This window comes from Aythya fuligula, chromosome 1 (genome assembly GCF_009819795.1).
Source record: "Aythya fuligula isolate bAytFul2 chromosome 1, bAytFul2.pri, whole genome shotgun sequence".
NCBI lineage: Eukaryota > Metazoa > Chordata > Aves > Anseriformes > Anatidae > Aythya > Aythya fuligula.
In genome coordinates this window covers 3,033,518-3,054,100 of record NC_045559.1, presented here as the reverse complement: position 1 = coordinate 3,054,100, position 20,583 = coordinate 3,033,518, and the positions used below count along the sequence as shown (strand labels likewise).

The following is a 20,583-nucleotide window of genomic DNA, read 5'->3' as shown; positions in this document are numbered from 1 at the left end:
CACTGAGGACTGCTTCTTTGGAGAACTCTAGGACCTGGCACACAGCAAATTGGAACTATCTGGTCTGGAAAGAAATCAGATCAAAACAATCTAAACTTAGTGAATGAGGTGCATATTGTAAAATCAGTAATTCCAGATGTCTGAAATTGCTCTGTCTCCTTTTGTCTCCCTGGATAAGTCAGTTTCTTTGGATTTGCTTTTCATTCAAACCATATTTGAAATCGTGCCTTAAAATATTTGGTCATGATTAATGAAAACTATAGAATAACCCCCTTCCAACGAAGCCCTGGCCTTGCCTTCCTGGAATAACGACAATAAACAGACTGTTTCAATGTGCCACATTGCTAGACTTGTGATTTAACTCAATTCAGCAACCATCTAGCACTCATGAAACATGAACAACCCAATGAATTTTAGCTACATGCACTACAAATTCATAGTGGTGACCAGATGCTTGGGAGAGAACAGGAGACATTCAGGGGATTCTTATATTACAAACACTGAATCAGTTCTTGCTTTATTTCATTACTATATATTTTTGACAAAAGATGACAGAATAATGCTTGCTTAAAAAAGGTAGGGGAAGATCAAATTATAAGAGAAATAAGGAGAAACAGAAAGGAAGAACAATCTTATTCATATTCTGTTTCTTCTTAATCTCCTTCACCAAAGCTGATCTCTGTAAATCTGCTAAGATTCCTATCAGGATATATTTGTCTGCTCTTGAGATGTAAGAGGGAGAGCTGATTAACATCAAACAACACAAAGTGAATGGAGGAGAGCTTTGTTCAGGCTGATGTATAATTACTACCCTTTGCTGGCTGCTTTATATCAAGCCTAAAAGGATAGGAGGGATTTCCTTCGGTGAAAGTGATCACTCTGTGCCTGCATTTTTCTCCCTTTTGCTCACTCTCTCCATGTAAGATCAGGCCTCCAAATTGCCAGACAACCACATCTAATAGAAAAGAAGCACTACCCTGGTGATTTAATAGGAAAGTCCCATTTTTAGAATGCAAATTAAATTGCAGTCTCATTTAAGAGTGAAGTCTACCCGCTCATTAGACTTGGATTCAACTGAAGCTAGGCTCTAGATCGTAGTCAGTGAAGAAAAAGACATCTGTGGAGTCAGCCCATCTGAGCTAAGACCCAAGGAAGGTCAAAGAAATTGTAATTGTGTGCCCAGTCTGGGCATTGGGCAGCTCTGCCACTGGTGCTGGGGCCCCAGGGAGAGGATGGAGAGAAGGGGGATGAAAATACCTCCAGGTGGTCTCAAGCATGAGGAGGAAGAAACCCCACTGTGGACATCACAGTCCTCCTGCTGAAGATCTCAGGATGGTGACAACTGCAGAGACAACCCCATGCTTCTGCTGGAGGAAGACCACTACCTTTGACCTTAGGACTCAGAGGGATGGGCATCACTTCAAGGAAAAGGGGTAAATGTAGGAAATGGTTTGTCTACCAGAACAAATTGTTCATACCCATTGTCTACACTTTCACAGGCATTCACATGACCCAAGGCTCACACTTGTCTTCCAGTGCTCCTGGACCTCACCTAACCCAAAAAAATGGTAAAGGATTGTCAGCCTAACCTGCAATGAGTGCAGACCTCTTCACCCAACAGACAATGCCCTTGGGGAACTGGAGATGGTCTGGGCATGGGATAGGGCACCATGGAGGTAAATTGGAAGCTGTCATCTTTGCAAACATGCTTTGCAAACAGATACTTCAGCCACAAACTTTGCTGTAACAGGGGATGCAACTAGTGGGTACTCAGCAGGGTTATCCTGCTGGGTTGCAAGAAGAAATTGTCCTGGAGGTCAACATGCCTTTCACTGACTTCTTTCCTCAAAATGCTCTTTTTCTAGAAGAAGGTGGGACAAGTTCATAGGAGAGCATGCTCAGAGCACTCACCAGTGTCTTGTAATCAATCTGCTGTCGGATAAGCTTGTCCTCACTCAGCGAGTACCGGGCCTCCCCAGTGATTGAGTCGATGGGACCCTTTTCCATCTGCTGCTTGATGGCACAGAAGAGGGAGAACAGAGGTTCACCAGCACACTCCTGCAGGGATGAGAGTTAACGACCAGGTCAACCAGGAGGGACAGAGGTGAAAACCTCTGGTCCAGAGCTTTGCACCAGAACAGGGAATGGGATGGGTCCTGGAGGACCTGGAGGCAGGGCTTGGCAGGGGTTAGGACCACTGGTGCCCCATCCTGGGTGTCTGTCACACTCTCCCTGAGCAGTCTCATGTTGGAGGCAAACAGGGATGCTTGGGCAGCAGCAGCTCCTGACACAGGGGAGATGCACCCCTGGAGCTGTGTGGTTGCACCGGTGATGTTGGGTGTGTAGGGACCAGCCTGGGACAGCAACAAGGAGCCCACAAAGCACCAGCTTTCCTCATGTCCCATTCCCTTCATTCACTCCCAATCCACCCTTCCGACTCCTTTCCTGTCCTCTCCTATTGCTGCTCTCCCTCTGCACACTCGTGTCCATGCACCCCTCCTTGTTCTTTCTTCTCTTTCATGCCTCTGTCCTCTCTCCCCTCCTTCCCACTTTGCCCTCCCCTCTTGTGCTGTGCCCCAACTCACCGAGCGAGGTCATTTTCCTCTGGCGTAAATCCCAGCAACAACAAGTTAATAATCTGAAGCCAAGTGGCCCCTTTCTCAGTTCATACACCTGTCTCCCTCTTAATTAGCTTATCTGCCAGCAACATATTGCTAGTGTGTGCCTGTCTCTTGCCCTTATCAGGCCACTGCTCAGGCTAAGGCAAGAAGACAAGTAGCTGAGTGGGGGGGAAGACTATTATAAAAGCTTTCAAAAATCACCTCCTTGTATCCTTTCCTCTCAGCTGCAAGTGTGAATCTGATACTAAAGGCACTGAAATTACCTTCCAGGGACCTTCAAAACTTCCCCATGCATTCAGCCTGGTTGTTCCTGGGGTTTGGGACAGCTCAGGGGAATGGGACTGGTTTGTAAAGCTTTGAATTTCCAAGCAGAGGGTGGCTATCCTGTCCAAACGGTGTAATAGGGAGATCTAGCAACAGTGCTGAGAGTTAAGGCAAGGTAAAAAGTTACCTCCCTCCAAAAGGCTTGATCTTAGTATGGTACAATAGCAATTATCATAGAATCCCAGAACGGTTTGGGTTAAAAGAGACCTCAAAGCCCATCTCGTTCCAACCCTTACCATGGCAGGGATACCTCCCCCCAATCCAGGCTGCCCCCAGCCCCATCCAGCCTGGCCTCGGGCACCCCGAGGAATGTGGCAGCCACAGCTCCTCTGGGAAGCCTACAACAGGGCCTCACTACCTTCACTCCAAGAATTTCTTAGGCAAAAATCCAAGAGTTTCTTCCTAATATGTAATCTAAACCTTCTCTTTTGTAGCTTAAAGCCTTTCTCCATGTCCTATCCCTACACCCCCCGACAAAGAGGTCTCAAAGGCTGAAAGCCTCCTTTTTATTACCTATCACCCAAAAGAGACCTTCCAGAAGTAGTAGGAGGGCTCAGAGGGTGTCACAGCTGATTTCACTCATTTGCTGATGAGCATCCTGCAAAGTCAATGCTACCCCAGCTGAACCCTGCCAAGAAGCAATGCATTAAAGCAGCTGTTCAGCCAGGCCTGCTGCTTCTCTTACCTTAAGGAACTTGTACAGGAGGAAGGTGAACCAGTTGGTGAGCATTTTCTCAGCCACGGACTCTGTCCTAAAATCAGACCAAGACAAAAAACAAATCAGAAATGAGTTAGTCATGTTAGCCATATCAAAGGGCTGGTTGAAAGATTGGCATCTTGCATCTTACTGCCCAGGTCTCTAGCCCCATGGAAAGTCAGGCATGACACCATCAGGAATAAGCACATCCCAGAGTCTCTGTTTTAGCTTTGGATTTAGGAAACCTTCAGGCATGTCCTTACTGCCCTACTAATTCTCCTGTGACCAGGGAAATCCCTGCATGTCTGTTCTGCAGTTTGTCCATCAATGAGAGAAATGACAAGTTAGGAAGCCTTCTCAGAGATGCTCAGGGAGGATAAATCTATCACATACGAGGAGCTTTTATCAGGTAATGATAATCTCCCTGGTATTTGGGAGTGATTATACTCCCCAATGTGTCAATGTGGCACATTCACAGAACTATTCCTGTAGCCCTTTAACTCTAGCCTCAACCAAGGAAAAAATCCATCCTGAATCTTCAGGGTGAACTTTTCCTACAGAATCACTAACTTGGACTTGCTAATTTGGTTTGGAAACCAGGAACAAAGAATAAGCTTGTGTTGGCTCCAGTACACACAACGATTTTGTTCAAGAAAAAAAAAACAAACAAGAGTCCTTGCTTGAATGAGTGAAAGTGGGATTTGCTGGTTCCAGCTTTCACCAAGGCCACCCAAGGATTCTTGCTTAGGGCTGCAGCTTGCTTTTTAGGTTACCTAGTCCTTTCAGCATAAAGTTGGTCTCATTTCCTCTGCCTACAGCAATCATTGCTCTGTCTCTGTCCAAACCAGCCTGTTTGCCCTGCATTCCCCTCAGTCACAGTCACCTAGCCACTGTTCCCCATTGATCATGGCATGAACCTCAACTCCAGCACTCTCCACACTTTATCATCCTCGCAGAGGATGTTAAATTATTGTTGCCCAGGCAACTTTGATCTTTTGGGGTCAGTGGATATCATCTCTGACTTCTCCTTGTGCTTTCAAAGCTTGACACAGTGGAGGTGTCTTCAATGTTCACTGTCTCTCCTTCTAAAGGCCACGTTGCATTTCCAACAAATAGGAGTACAGTTAGAAAAGAGCTGGAAGAAGGGGGAAAAAAAGGAAGAAGACAGGAGAAAACACAAATGAACAACCAGGAAAGACAAAGAGATGCAGAAAGGAAAAAAGAAAGGAGAAGATCAAGTGAAGGCACGACTGGAAGAAGGCACTGCCATCCAGCATCAGAGGAGAAGCACAGAGAGGAAGCCTGAGGACAGCTTGGGGGCAGTTTGCAGCCAGGCTGTAGGACTCAGGGAGTTAACTGGCAGTAAAGTCTGGTCTCTGCCCCTGGCTTTGCTGCCCTGAATGCCAGGAAGTGCCTACTGCTTTTTTTTTTTTTTTTTTTTTCTGTTTTTTTCATGGTGGGCTGTGTGCCAGCAGAAAATCTCTCCAGCAGGCACCACAGACCTCTCTTCTGCCTGAGCCATCCATCGTCATCAGCTCAGGGCCCCTCAAACACAGCTTTGAGCAGTGGCAAAGGCCATTTGTACCCAGTAGACTCCCTCTGGTTTTACTTCAGGTGCTGGCTTGAATCAGAAGGGTTCATTCAGACCATGGAAAGGAGAGGACGAACGTCATCCTAAAAGGAGAAAGGGCTGAATTTCCCTAATCAGGGAAAGTACATTAATTGCAGAGCAGTAGATTTGTAACTCAAGGTGTCCCACACAACCCTGGCCTTTAGACCTTGGATCTGGCCTGGAAGCACAAACCCAGACTTGTGCCATTTATGAAACCATTTCTGTTGTCCTGCTTAGCTCTGCCTTCTGGTTTTAACCATCTCCCAAAGCCAATGCCCAGGAAGGGTCAGGAGATCCCACGATGCAGCTGAAGAAGACTCCACATGTGTCTGGAGGCAACTCAGACACAAGAAGCATGGCAGGGCAGTCCAAATCTCAGGCAAGATAAAGCAACAGACAATTTACTCACCTTAAAGATCAAGTATATTATATGGTCTGTTCTTTGTAATATAAGTAGAACACAAATTCAAAATAAGGATTATGAAACATGGGATCTTGCTGCCCTTATGAAGCTTTCCAGAAAATCCACATTAAAATCTACTGATAGGGGAGCAGTGAAACTTTAATTATCGCCTGGTTTTTGGTTGCAGATGAAATGGAGAGAGATCTACAGACACACTTACTGAAAAAGGGAAAGAACCCTCTGCTGGGAAGTCTTGAATGAAGCCAGAGAGCAGCAAACCAGTAAGGGAAAGCAGTTCAACTTTCATTCTTTCATTTCGTTCAACTTTCATTCAGCCCTACCTGCCTTATTCACACCTGCCCGCACACAGCTTCATGGCAACCCTACAGGGCCATGGGAGCTGTGGCTGTACACCATCCTGATTTCATACCCTGCTGCAAAAAGCAAAATCAATCAAATTTGTCCTTTTCCTCCAAAATGGACTATCATGCTATAGTAGAGCACAGGTTGCCCTTCCCAGCTCGGTCTAGCCCCAGGTATCTTTACCTCCGGAGCAGCAGCTTGGGGTGGTTCTTGCTCTCCAGATTTTTGTCTATGAGGTCAGCCAAGAGCTGTTTGAGGACATCAGTAGCGTACTCCAGCTTGCTCTGCAGCACTGTCATGATCAGTGAAGCCACGTTGCCACGGTCCCGCATGGAAAAGCTGCGCTGGGACTCCAGCGTGCGGATGAAGGACAGCAGGAAAACCTTGTTGTTGATGAGCTGTGCAAAAAGCTTGAGGCCTTTCTCCACCCGTTCCTGCCTGTAGCCAGGGACCTGTATGAGAAGACAAGGAGTTTATACCTTTCCCTCACTGCCCACTGTCAGGCCATGCCCAAATGGATTGTGCACCCGTTGACACTTCTCTGCCCTCAGCCCTCCATCTCCTCCAACTACACACTTCAACATCAAGCAGAAGGCAGATCTAAGGCAGGAAAGAGGAAAAACTGCCTCAAATGACAAAGACAATTTAAAAGAAATATATATATATATATATATATTCTCTAAAAGGCAGGTAAGCACTTCCTTCTGCTTTACAGGATAGTCCTGTGAAAAGGAAGCGAGTCCATGCATCATCTGAAGATTAGGGAGCCAGAGGGACCTCCTAACCACAGCCAGATTATTATTTTCCATCCCTGCATCCCTGACCATTTAGTGGAGATTGCTAATGCCTGGATGCTGTACTACAGCATATTGTGTTTTTATTGCAGTCAGACTGAAATCTCACTCTGTCCTCCCCTAACACCTCTTTTAATCTCTGCAAGATGCCTGCTTACAGAGAAAAACAGTCTAAGTCAATGCTGGAAAGGTTATGTGGGTCTCCTGTTGGTCTGACCTGTCTAGGTCTCCTTACCACCACATCCCAGCAAGTAACCGCACATCAGCTGCCCTTCAGCAGCTGCTTGGGTACAGGGAAGATGCAATGTGGGGACTACAGGACACAGGTTTGGGGTTCTGCTTCAGGGAGCTGGGGGAAGTAGTAAGAACGTGAGGGGAGAAAGAGGTCCAAGAGTCATGATTTGAGGAGATGAAGTTGAGGTGGTGAACATGGAGAACATGGGTGTTGGTTTGAAAAACTCGCTAGAGGAAGGTGTGAGAAAGCAAAAGAGCTGGGACCTATTTTGGAAATCCTACTGTGATGGGACCCCAGGGCTTGGTAGGTGAGGTGGTTCAGAGGCAGGGATGTTAATAAGCTTCCGATTTATTTCTCATTTGTGACAGGCTAGTGAACTATCTTTTTATACAGAATAATTTAGGACCTCAGCACTGGACCCTAGATCCTACAGTCTGCAGTGGGCACTACTCTTTCCTGCTCTTCTGCCTCTGGATCAAAATGAAGCCATACTCTGTGGGTATATACTACATCCCTTTATCTGCTGCACCAGTGTGGTCCTAAATAGAGAACTCCAAACTCATTCCTCCATGTCACTGAAGCTCTTTCAGCCCTTCATAAAGTTTCCCTGGAAGCTGGAGAGTCACAACTCAGAGAAACACATGCCACTAAGGCAAGTACTCATTAACCACCCAGTTTTGGCACTTTAATCCAAAACAAGTTAGCATGCTTAAACAACCGAGTAATGCAAGTCCCCTTAAAGAATCATTACTTTTTTATTCTGGAAATTAAAGAGATCTTAACTCTTTTTGCATACAGCAAATGAATTACTTACTAAATAGCTTGAGACAACCAACCAACCAACCACTACCACCCATCCTGCTAATAATTATTTTTAATTCACTTGCTTGAACATTTAATATTGTCTATCCCCGGGTTATTACGGAGAAATAAAAAAAAATAACAAGAAAAGTATTTTGTAGTGCATCTGGAAGCAGTTAATTAGCAAATGAGCTGGAAATAAGTAAGACCTGCTCACTGCAGGATCTCTGTTGGGGCCTTTTCCCAATAAATATAAACTCCTTCTAGGTGCTACAGAGAAAGGAGCAGAATGGAAACTGTCTTCCCTTGTTTGTTGGTAGCCAAAGATGTTGACATCTAAAGAGCTACAGTAGCTTTAAACAGGATTAAGGGGAAAAAATACAACAAAATAATTTAAAAAAATGAAATCAAGGGAAGGGGAGATCAAAGGTGACAGATTGAAACGTTGGCTCTCTGTCTCTCTGCATGTATATTCATATGGGAGCATCTATACTAAAAACTCTGTAGGGTTCAGAGGCCATTCTATGGTCAGCTGGATGAGGCTGATGAATATACAAGTTGAAACTGGCCGTGGGTATGATGAAAGTATTTGTATGTGTGTATGTACACAGGGAAGAAATTCACCACCCCTCATCTTTTGTGCTCACTTGTTGCATTTGCTGGGCTGCTTTTCCATAGGGAAAACAGCTCAAGGGTACTCTACCTGCATCCCAAAGGCAAATCTCTACAATAACCAATGTGTAATGCAGCCTCCCACCCATTCCCAACAGTCCTCATTGCTTCCAGATCATTTTTTTAATGGTTCTCACCACATAGTTTGATGAAGTTTGGCTCTCCTGAAGGGCAGGAGCAGGAACCTCTGATTACACAGACAGCCAAGCATGGTATTGCCTGCGCCAGCTTCTATTCCTCCTCCCTGCCAACACACCCCAGTCTTGGCCTCCAGCAATCTCACCAGCACATGCCAGAGCCTCTCTGAAGCACAGAGCTTGCCAAAGACTTTGCAGAAAGCTCAGCCAAGGACCTCCCCGGCCTTGGCCGTGGTGTGTTACCCGCTTCTCTGGGCCAGGCATCCCTTGAGCAGATCCTGCCCAGAGCTGGGCAGTGTCTCACCATCCTCCCACCACTGCTGTATGGACAGCTGGGATGAAGGGAGAAATTGTGGGCAGGTTATGGGCAGATTGGTCCTGGAGGTTTCTCACCTCACTGCAAACCACAGAGCAAAGGTGAATCTCCCTCAGAGAATGCAGGTTATTTGTGATATAGGCAGATATTCTGCTTTGCTTTAGGACTGTTTTTCTGGACCCTGCACAGTGTGAAGAATAAACCCCAATAGGATGGAGACCAAGGAGGATCTTAAAGCAGCAGACCTAATGCACATAGATGTATGGGACTCTTCTAAGTAAATGAGTGATCAAACAGAATTTAACATCTAAGATAGGAAAAAATCACCCTCCCTTTTCAATTTGGACTTTTAATGAGGTGGTATTTTGTCCCTGGGAAGACACAGCATTGAAAGCCATCATGTCCCCACCACTGGCACATCTTTTGCATTCAGGGCATGAGAGGAGCTGGCAGCTGGTGATGTTGATTTCATATCACAGAATCACAGAATTTTCTAGGTTGGAAGAGACCTCAAGGTCATCGAGTCCAACCTCCAACCTAACGCTAACAGCCCTCCACTAAACCATATCCCTAAGCTCTACATCTAAACGTCTTTTGAAGACTTCCAAGGATGGTGACTCCACCACTTCCCTGGGCAGCCTGTTCCAATGCCTCACAACCCTTTCAGTGAAGAAGTTCATACCTCCAGGTCTCTCAGGACTGGGTGATCTTCAATGCCAGGGAAAAGCACCCTCATGGTGTAGGTTCGGTAATCAAGGAAAGGGATCCCAGCTCCATCCAGGTCGCTTGTCAGCTCATGAATATCCGTCTGCAGCTCCGCAAAGGCTGACACAAAAAAGGAACAAGGCATGCATCAATGACAGTCCAGCTCTCCCTCATCACAATGGAAAAGGCCTTCAGACCCACGTGTATGAAACTAGGGTATAAATGCAGAAGCAACAGATGGAGAGGAAGAAGGTGGACAAGACAGGCTCACCCTTCCCACCACATAACCTTTCCTCAGGACCAAGGCTCCTTCAGGATGCTGAGTTAGCTGGTGCAGGCAAGACAAGGTGGAGGAATAAAGGATTCAGGGAAAATGGGCAAAGTCAGATTAAATCCAGGCCCAAGCCAACCCCACAACTCCCATTTCTTGGTGATATTTTGGCTCAAAGCTTTGTGGCTGGAGCCCTGTCTCCTGACACTGTGGGAGTCTTCTCCCACATCACACCTTCTTCCCCCATCATACCTTCTTTGCACTCCAGTGCCACCCTGGACTCCAGGTTGTCCATCTGCATCTGCAGACGCTTGAGGGTCAAGTCACTTTCTCGGGACTTGCGCTTGTAGGCTATCAGCACAGCCACGATGAAGATGATGAGCAGGCCGCCAGCCACCGCAATGCTGACGATAGCTGGCAAGCTGAGGGGGCTGTCTGGAGAGATGTAGACCATCCCCGGGGAGAACTCCATCCCTCCTACACGAGCCTAGAGGGAAGGCAAGAGAAAGTTGTGTTGAAAATCCCATACAAGCAAGAACATGGAGGAACTTCACCATCACCCCAACTACAGCTGCTATGCAAGTCAAGCTCCCATGACAGCACGTGAACCTCTCAAATTAAAGAGAGCATGAAGTACTTGGATATAGAACGGTTAAAACCACATGAAGTGTCATGTAGGAAAAGCTCTGTTGGTAGTCTCACCATAGGCCAGGTCAGCAAAGGACTTCTGGTAAGACAAACCTTACCATGCCCAATGCCCTGGCTATATATCAACGTAGGGTTCATTTAGGGTTTTCCATCCTATGTCCTGAACAGCTACGCTCTGTTGCACTGCCTTGATGTCAGTTAGCCTCAGAATGCATACCGGACATATCACTCTTTGTTATGGACTGATGGGTCCTAACTTAATTATGGGACAGGAGATATTTGACCCAGACATCTGGCACAGGAGAAGCCAGAACACTGGGAATGCCAGAATTACAGAGTCACAATTTGCTTTTGACTATTCAAGTTGAGAAAAAATATCTGGAAACCACTCAAATAGGGAAAAGAAAAAAGAAAAAGAAAAAAGCCCACAGAGCCTGGCCCATCCCCTTTACAGCCCTTTCTGTTCTCCCTGCACTCTCAGAGGTTCTCAGGCCTCTGGGACACGTTTCTTTGTTAAACTTTGCTTTATAGGCCAGAAAGAAACCCTGCAAGTGGTGCTGTTGCATCCCCAACTAAAAACTCTGCTGAAGAAAGTCTGTTAGGAGCCCATTTATCCAACATGAACACCAATCCCAACAGCAATCCCACAGGATGCCATTTGCTCAAGGCTACTACAAAGCTGTTCAAGGCTATCTGTAAAACAGGACATTTTGGTGTGGCAGGGGGAAAAGCACTGCTGACTAGTCTGAGATATAAAAGGATGGCTTCTAGGACTGGGCTGTGGTAGGGGGACACTAGTTATGGATCAGCATAAACCTAGGAAGACGTCATGCAAAGTGCTTGAAGAATTGGGAAATGGTGAGCCCCATCATTTAATTCCAGCTGAGCTTTGTACTGAAGAAAAAAAAGCTGGTCCTGCACAAAGTGAAAAATCTGTCTGCCAGGCAAGAGCCAGGGCTATGTGCTTCCCCCTCCAACTGCAAGTGGGACCCCTGACAACTGAACCTTTACCTATCTCCTTTACTAGGAGCTCTATTGCCTCCTTCTCAGCACCCCTAGCAGTCAGTGCAAACAGCCTTCATCTCAGCCTAGTGTCCAGCCTTGTCCCAGGTCCCACTGGCTCTCAGTTAATCAGTCTGTTTCCAGCCTGCATGCATACATGTTAATCCCAAATTTTCCATGCCTCAGCTCAGGCACCTACTCAGGTTTCTTCCCTAGGTTGCAGGAGGCTGCAGCCAGCAGAAAAGATTATGAAGTACAGAGTTGTGAATTAATGCAAAGCTGCTCTCACTCCTCACCACCCCAGCCCTTGATGGGGACATGAATGTCTCCATCATCTAGAAATGATTTATGGAGCCACGTTACAACCACTGAGAAGGTGGCTGTTTTGCTCCATCACCAGCTGTAGGCTGTTCCACAGTAGGTCCTGGTCAAAACCACCTAGCCAGAACCCTTATATCTTGCACAGAACAGAGGTGAATTTCTGGAAATATATCATTTCCATCCACAAGGTCCTCTTATGACCTGAATACTCCTAAACATTTGAAGACAGGCTCTAGAAAGATAACGGTGTCCACAATGAGCAACTAAACCAAATGTAAGCTCATCTGACAAGGCAATGGAGTTTGATGACCCTATTGTAGCATGATATTGATGATTTGTAGAGCATCTTCAGTGGCCAAGGAACAACCTAGTAAGTCGAAGAACCATTAGTCCATACTTTTCCTGTCTATTCCAAGATATAAGGCTCAACTCAACTTCAGAAAGCCTGCAAATGTAGAGTTTTGGTGTTGGCATGTGGCAAGCTCAGCTGAGAACACAAGCTTCCAAGTCAAAAGCTAATCTACTCACTCAAAACTATTGCTGTTTGACCTAGACCAGTGTCCCAAATCCTTCCAAGATGACAGCAAAATTGGCTCACCAGTTTGCACAATTTCCTTCCTGTCACGGTGGATCAATAAACTGAGTCATTATATTTCATTTTCTGCTTCCTACAGTGGCCCTTTTCGTCCAGGCCTGGCAGTGAAATGAGTCCATTCATGGAGTTTCAGACTCGAGTCAAAAAACCCCATCCTGGTCCCCAATGTAGGTCTGTCCTCAAAGCCCACCGAACAGCCTGGCTCCGTGGGTGGGTTTCCTCTCACCAAACTTTTGACATTCACATCTGAGTTGGACATTACAGCGTGCTTTTAGAGTCAAGGCAGAGAAAAGGCACTTTCAGCGTGTGATTCATGCCAGCTGCTTTTGACACCTGCTTTGACATTAGGATGAGACGCTTTATTCAGCAGAAGTTCCCATTTCTCTCCATTAGCTATAAGAGAATTTGGACTCCTAGAGGGAGGCGTCTAGCAAAGTTCCTCTCTAAAGATGTTTTCAACACTGGAAAAGCCTCACAGTCCACAAATCAAACTGCCAGGATCTAATGGAATCTGTCTCTTGGAGAAGAAAGCCTGCCAGTTTTCAGTGCTATTTGTGAACGCTTCAATGAAAATAATAAAATATACAGATATGGCCCTACTTTTTTTCTTGGGCCCTGAATGTTTACCAAGGAAGCTAGTAACACCTCCCAGACATGAATTCCGTATCACCAAACAACAGTTTGGCATTTTTTAGGCCTATTAATCTGGCATTTGCTCCAAACGGCACTACGGCAGAGCCCAATTTTCACCAGCAAAGTTTTAGGGACAACTTGTAATGGTTCAAGAGAGATTTTCTTAGGTCCTCTTCTGTAAAACTTGACTGTGGGTAGTGTCTTTCCTACTGCAAGTTTGCCCTGGCAAAACATAAATGTTTGCCTTAGAATAATATGAATTGTGCCCAGAATTTCAATTGCTAAATTTGACCATCTCTCCATACAAAGACACCAGGGTGACTTTCCATATGTAAGTGAATGCACAGAATACCAGCATCCCTTCGAGTTTACTCTGTCTCTTCATTGCAGACCTTCTCTACCATGGTTACACATGAATCTTCCTTATCTCTGTTTCTCTTACTTGGAAAAGAGCTTGCCTCTGCGTGTTATACTATCCTTATAAACCATTGCTCTGGGCTTGTTGTTCTTTTATATTTTTTTTCAAGTATTTAACTCATTTATTCTATAAAAGATAGCTGAACTAGAGCAAAACCACGCTGACATCAACACGTGGCACTGTCACCGTTCCTTCCCTTTGAAATAATCACAGCATTACACAGGTTAATTCAGCCCCATGTCTCCTCTCAGATCCAGGCCACTTCCATTTGCAGCAAAGGGTTTGTGGAGCAGTTTTCTCAAGGTTGCACAGGAATTCGCAGGCAGAAGTAGGAGAAGGACCTGAGAGAGCTACCTGTCAATTGTCCTCACCCTCAGAGTGACTCTTATGTGAAACATGGGCAACAGAGCTGCTGTGCCATGCTGGAGGGGCATTTCCCAGCCCAGCTGTCCCCCAGGTAACTTCCAGATGCAAAGTCCATCCTTGAGCACTGGCCTCATCAGAGGTGACCTTCCCATTTGGTTCCCAGCCCAGACACTGTCAAAGGTTTGTCTCAGTGTTGGCTTTTGACAGAGAAATCTGTAACTCGCCCCTAACAGTGATGCTCACTAAAAGGCTTCAAGAGGATCATCTTCCCACATTTCCAGCAGAATCTCTTGTTTGATCAGCATCCTCAGAAAGGGATTATTTTCTTCACTTAAGCTGTCCCAAGCTGCAGGAACAGTGGACACTTCCCAATTAGTAAGGCCCAGCCAGATGTTCATCCTCCCTGATCCCCAGGGGTTGATTATTGCTCACCTGACTTTGAGCTCTCTCTCTCTAGGGCTGTTTTTGTCCATCTCTGACTAACCATATGTTTAATTATATTCATGAAAATGACAGGGAACATATATTGTCATGTTCAAAAGCCTTGGTATTCACACAGAGAAAATCTCTCACTTCATTATTGCTCCTCTTGGAGTGTCTTAATGTGCTTTACAATGAATTGAGAGCCACAGCATATTTGCATGGCTGAAAAGGATTATTACCTCTATTTTCCAGATGATAAACTTCAGCACAGAGAAGTTAAATAGCCAGTGTGAGGTCTCCCAGCAGCAGTCACAACTGGGACCAAGGATGGTCACCATAAACTCTCTATTTTCTAAAAGACTGCAGAAAATTCTTTCATTTTATTTATTCTTTTTAAGAGCCATACGGTGCATCTCCATCAAATTCTACAAATCTCACTGCACCAAATTAAATAAATACATGACAGATTTGGGAGGGCAGAAGAGAGGTGGAAAAAAAAAAAAAAAAAAGTTGATCCCAGGCAATGAAAAACATTGATCATCCACATGTCTGTTGTCAGTTATTAGTCTTTGTTGTGTTTTCCACCCACAGCTCCATACAACTCAGATGAGTTTGCTGATGTGCTGTTTATCGAGCAACAGCACTGAGGCATGCAAATTGCTGAGAGGCAAGCAAAGGAGTGAATAAATCAGTGGATAGAGGAGGAAGCTCCCTCTGATGTAATCACCAGGCTCATTTTTCATAGGTTCTAGGAAGGATATGCAAGATTACACTAAGTTGTATAGATGTCAAAATCTCAAAGTCACACTGCAGTCCATATCCTGCATGTTTTTTTCTCCTACATTACGAAAAATTTTAGCCACCAACATGCTGGTAATTGCTGAGGACTGTGATGAAGTTAACAAAGTACATCATGTAGGGAATATGTTATATGTAGGAACTCACATGAGTATCTGGGATTCTTACAGGCTGTATGAAGAAAGAAGAGAAGAAAACTTTCCTAAAGTGTTGATTACAAAAGGTCCTTTACTGTCTATAAAGATTTCCAAGTCACTTTTCTAGGATTGATGGGGATATTGTATCAAGAAGAGACTTTGATATTTGTAGGCTGTGCATAAGGCAAATGATGATGCAGACTCCTGGGAGACCTTTGCCAGCTCTTCAGCATTTTTGTGCCCTCACAACTCACCCAGGGAAGAAAAGCTGACTTTCAGGCATCACTTACCATCACCTTGTGCCGTCCAATGAGGTTTGGGGATTCACACAGCAGCTGCACATCTGATACGGTCACCACACAGGGCTTCTCACCAACCAGGACAGTGTAGTTCAGCTTGGCATTCCCTCCTGCCACTGGTGGGATCAGGTTCTTGCCCTGGATAGAAAAGAGTATCACCCCCCCAAAAAAAAACCACACATCAGAAAAGAGTTTTCCTCCCAGTTTTGTTTTGTTCCTGTTACACAAGTGTTAACATTGCAGTCGACATTCAAGCTTCACCGTTCACTAACTTAGCAAGAAAAAGCCACTTAAAAAATCCTACAGAAGACAATAGGGATGGATAGACTGTCATCAGTCAAAACAGCTTGTTCTGTTTCTGTCTCTGGAACTAAAACATTGCATACAAGCCTTGAACAAACAGGACCTCAGAAAACATTCAGGCAATATTGAAACATATTTCCAAACGTGCAAGCAGGTATTCTGTGTGCACAAATACTTCTTTGTGTATGTGCCACATTCCAGTGCTGATATGGAAATGTTCAAGCATAAAATTCCTTCTTTGTGCAGCTGCCCAGATTACAAAACTGACAGAGGACTGCTGTGGGATTTGTCCAGGAGTGAAAAGAAGGTCTCTAAAACCCAAGAAAGAAATAGGTTTGGGTATTTAACTGCCTGCCCTGCCACAATGGTTGAAAATTTTCTTCCCTGGCAAACAACAGTGGTTGCAAATTTAGGTGGCACACATTTAGCTGCAGCAGGAATTTATATTTTGTAGTTTTGGGTATTGGAAGATGCTGAGCAGTGATTGGTGCAGTGTTTGCTGATGGTGACTCTGATATGATGCGATAAGATGGGTGTAAAGAGTGAAGAAAATCTCTGGGGATGCCACTGTGATTAGTGGGGTGCTAGCAGACACAGAAAGACCACAGGCAGCATGTTTTTGACCATCCTCATCCCATCTTTGGTCCCCACCTCACCTTCAGTATGATCGGACTTCCTGGCTTCAGTTCCAGGATCCCCGAGGGATTGAAAACCTCAAAGACCGGGTTTGGGTAGTAGGTGAAGTTGGTTTTGTTGAGGATCAGCAGGGACTGCACGTTGTCGAGAATGAAGCCGAACTCCTCTGGGCGCTCAGCTAGCTCAGACTGGTGATTGGGGTCAACAGCCAGTGCTGGAGCCTGGCAGGTCATCTCCGTGCTGTTCTGCACCTCACAGTTCTGGGGAGAGAAACCCAACACAAGGAGAGTTTATGGACAATGCCTCCAGCTCTGCTGGAGGGCTGATACCTCCCAAGGAAATGCCAGCCTAGCAGAGGACACTGAGGAGCAGACCTCCATGGTTATCAAGAGGCCAACTGATGCTTTGCTGCTTCAAAGCACACCCCAAACCCATCAAGCAATCAAGGGAGGGATTAGGAAAGATTTGCTGGGACTGGTGTTAGAACAGTTTGTATTGCAACTGAGCACCCTGTACCTCTGCTCTGAGGGAGTTCAGCCTCTGGGATTGCCAGTTTTTCTTTCCTTTTGAAATAAGTAGTTACACTTTATTATTATTTATTTATCTATTTATTGGAAGGTGGAAGTTCATCAAAGCTCCACAACCGTCCTGCAGTTAACTCTCACCCTCTAAAGATCATTCCACAAATGCATGTGCAATGCATGCTCAATTGTGTCCAGGATATTCCTGTTTGCACAGCCAGCTACAAGAAATGATGCCCAGCAAGCTGGAGTGGAGAAGACAGTGGGGTAACTTTCAGGACACACTGAAATTCAGTTCCAAACCTGACTACAAAAACCTACTTTTTTGAATATCTGATAAAGGGTAATAGATTGCAAAAGGCTATTATACCTGACTCCCATTTTAAGCCCCTAGAAATTACGTCTGATTCATTTTCAGGATCTGAGCTTTCACCTTTCTATGACATGGTTCCTAGCACAGTGTATCCTGGTCTCACCAGACACCACCAGGCTTTGAGCACCAAAAGGCACCAGAGCACTTCCAGTGCCAAACTGGTGGGCAGTTCGTCACGAGCACGTGTAAGATGATGAATAGGCTTCATCAAGTGCACAATGGCTTAATTGTTCGACTCTGTCGTGTCATGTAAGAGCTGGAGTCTGCAGGAAGAATGTGATGAAGCCTTGCAGGCTTCTAATTCTGCAGCAAGCTTGAGAAGTGTTTGGCCGTGCTGTGCCCAGAAATACGACACATTACCAAAGCATACCTACATACATACATAATAAACTGGACCGGGGTTTTCCCATAGTTCACAAGGGCCTGGAAGATTGCCCACCAAGATTTACATCAGACCAGAAACCAACATCAAAAGGCATTTCCTGAATCTGATGGGATGTGAGAGGTGACAAGATTGCTTTGGATTTGGCTTTATGAAGGGCGACACAGCAGAGTTCACAGCGGAGTTGGGGTAAGACCAAAATTTAAATCTCTCCATTTGCAGACTGCAGGCTTTCTGCATTAATTTACCCTCTATTCCTGTATTTTCTTTTTGGATCTCCCACAGTTTCAGCATTGTTCATGAGGCAACTGGTCACCGAGAGTTGAGTTGGGCTGTAAATGTAGCTGATTAACCCCGGATACACTTCTGCAGGGTGCCAAATGGGTCAGGGAAAGGACAGAGTAGTACTAAAGAGTACATCTATACACAGTCCCTTCTGCTCCCAGCACACCCTGAATTTGGGTCTGTGTATGAATAGGCATGGATAATAAATAGCATCAGATGTACGTAGGACAAGAGAGAGGACAGGTATCCTCGAGGCAAGAGAAGAATCAGGCTCAGCAGAGACCAGGAGCTGAAGGACTCCTCTCTCTGTTCCCTCCTTGGTCCAGTGCTCCTTTGCAGAGAGGATGGGATAATCTTAAAGGAAGCCATGCCCTTTTTTCTGGATGCAACAGCAGATTTCAGCTTCCACAACTGTTCAGCAGCCTCTGCCACCACCCTGGACATTTCTCATGCAGTCCCCAGCCCAGCAGCAATACTCACGTTGACGTGCTCCTTTCCACCGTGCTTTGCCCGGATCTGGGGGTTCTGGATCAGGTCTAGGTGAGTTCCCCACACAGCAATTGGGGTGTTGCCACTAGAGGAGATGGAATGAAAGAAAAGCATAAACCCATCTAATACATGCCAGTCCTGATATTAAACCAGCAGTGGGATGTCTGTTTTCCTAAATATTTATTGCAAAGTGCTTGACCACATCTCACAGACCTCTAGGAAAGAACACTAAGCAAAGTGAAGCAAACCAAGTAGGATTTTTTCATTAATTTATAGATGGAGAAAGAAGTAAAACTGCATGCTTGCCAAAACTGACACATCAATCAGCATCTGTGTGCTCCTCATTGTCAGGACTCAGCAATCACAACTTTGGCAATGAGGAGGAAATCTAGAAGAGGCTTTTCAGAATGGTCCATGGATGGTATCTTCTACACCGTGTAAATAAGGGAGCTTAAAAAAAAACTTATAAAAACCGTCCAGTGCAAACAACCCTTGAGGATTCAGTTCTGCCTTGTTTGGGGTCTGTATCTGTGTCTTTCATATTAAACTTGCTACAGAAATCATCATTCTGAGTAAGGAAATGCCACTTCATGGAGACACCTACTTCAGTGCTGCCAGGGAACCCAGTCCCACCACGTCTAGAAGAAACGGAGCCAAAGTCTTCACTCTTGGTCTGAATAAGGCATTTGCTTGGCTTCATTTAGTGAACCAAGCAGATATGCTCTGCAAAATGTGTAGCACCAACATTTGACAGAGTAGAGATTTCTAATCTCTCTGTCCTTTTGCTCAGCCAAAATGTGATTTCCTGAGAAAGTTGATTCATACAAGCCATGACCCTACATTTAGTTGATGTTATTGCTTTTATAACATCTCCCTCAGCCCAGCGTAAGAAGGGGAAATGGAGACAGAGCCTTTTTCATTCCCTGCAGTCAGACGCACCAGAAGGAAACAGCTTTCAACCCTCTTTCCATTCCCTTGCCTCTTGCGTGTAGGAGAGGGAGGAAGGAAAGTGCAAAGGGGCATTCACAGGCCTCAGTAGGAATAAATGTGTGGGTTGGCTTTGAACTCTGCATGGAGGGGAAGGGTTCACCACAGGCAGGTTTGGCCATCCCAAAGCAAAGCAGCGCTTCTCTGCAAGGGTCAGCTCTCCCCTTGCAGCCCATGGGTGCCCGCTGCAGGGGGAACGTGGTGCAAGGGCTGGATGGGGAAGAGTTATCTGAGAAAGCAAAAACCTCAGCTCTCAGGGCTCAGACAGCCAAGGGAGGGTGAGGAAACATCATCAATGCCCAGTCTCTGCTACGGAGCTGAAGGTTTCCCAGGGATGAGGAGCATTCTCATCTGTTTCAGCACCTGCATCTGTAACTCCCCTTGGAAACCGTCCAGGCTTCAAATTATTTCCTGGAGCCCTTTGCTGAGAATGGGAGGGAAAGCCATGCAGAAATCAGCTGGATTTATGAGGCACTGGGAAAAGAAAGCCCAGCATCCCTTTCCTGCCTCTAGGTAAACCTCTACATGCATGAAATGTGAAACAAGTGCATTACAAATGAGACCGGAGAAAACACCAGGGAATAAATAAACTGTAAGGCAGAAACCTAGGCTGGTCAACAAATCTCTCCCAGTTTTAACTTTTGTTTTGCATGTTCCCCATTTATGTTTTATTATTAAACAGATGAGGTAGGTAGGAATTAAGGCAGATATACACCTCTGCTCAGCAGTGTGGCTATCAGGTGTCAGAGAGCTGGCTGCAGCTAGCTGGGACTGTGCTTCAGCCCTTCTAGCTGCTTCTACCCTGATAGCCCAAACAGGGCCAGGACACCAGCCAGGACACCACCATGGTGGCCATTCATGGTTTTAAGCTGTTAGCAGTACCCTGGCTTGATTTAAACTGCCTTACTACCCTCCCAGGCAATGCCTGCTCATGTTTAAGGCATGGCAAGGGCCAGGGAGCACTCCCAATAATCAGAAAGGATGAAGCTATACTGCATTTCAAGCAGAAAGATTAT

General features: G+C 45.6%; 1 protein-coding gene across 2 annotated transcripts in view; it reads right to left on the bottom strand.

Moving 5' to 3' along the window:
* The window catches only part of PLXNA4 (plexin A4), a 403,695-nt gene that overhangs the window by 34,648 nt on the left and 348,464 nt on the right, over positions 1-20,583 (bottom strand). For both annotated transcript variants that reach the window (XM_032202674.1, XM_032202682.1), the window contains exons 17-24: positions 18,572-18,665; positions 16,551-16,790; positions 15,583-15,729; positions 10,204-10,438; positions 9,658-9,800; positions 6,204-6,472; positions 3,631-3,697; positions 1,912-2,058 (exon numbers count right to left, since the gene is read on the bottom strand). In XM_032202674.1, the coding sequence (XP_032058565.1) occupies positions 1,912-2,058; positions 3,631-3,697; positions 6,204-6,472; positions 9,658-9,800; positions 10,204-10,438; positions 15,583-15,729; positions 16,551-16,790; positions 18,572-18,665 (1,342 nt within the window). The remainder of the gene's footprint in view (positions 1-1,911; positions 2,059-3,630; positions 3,698-6,203; positions 6,473-9,657; positions 9,801-10,203; positions 10,439-15,582; positions 15,730-16,550; positions 16,791-18,571; positions 18,666-20,583) is intronic.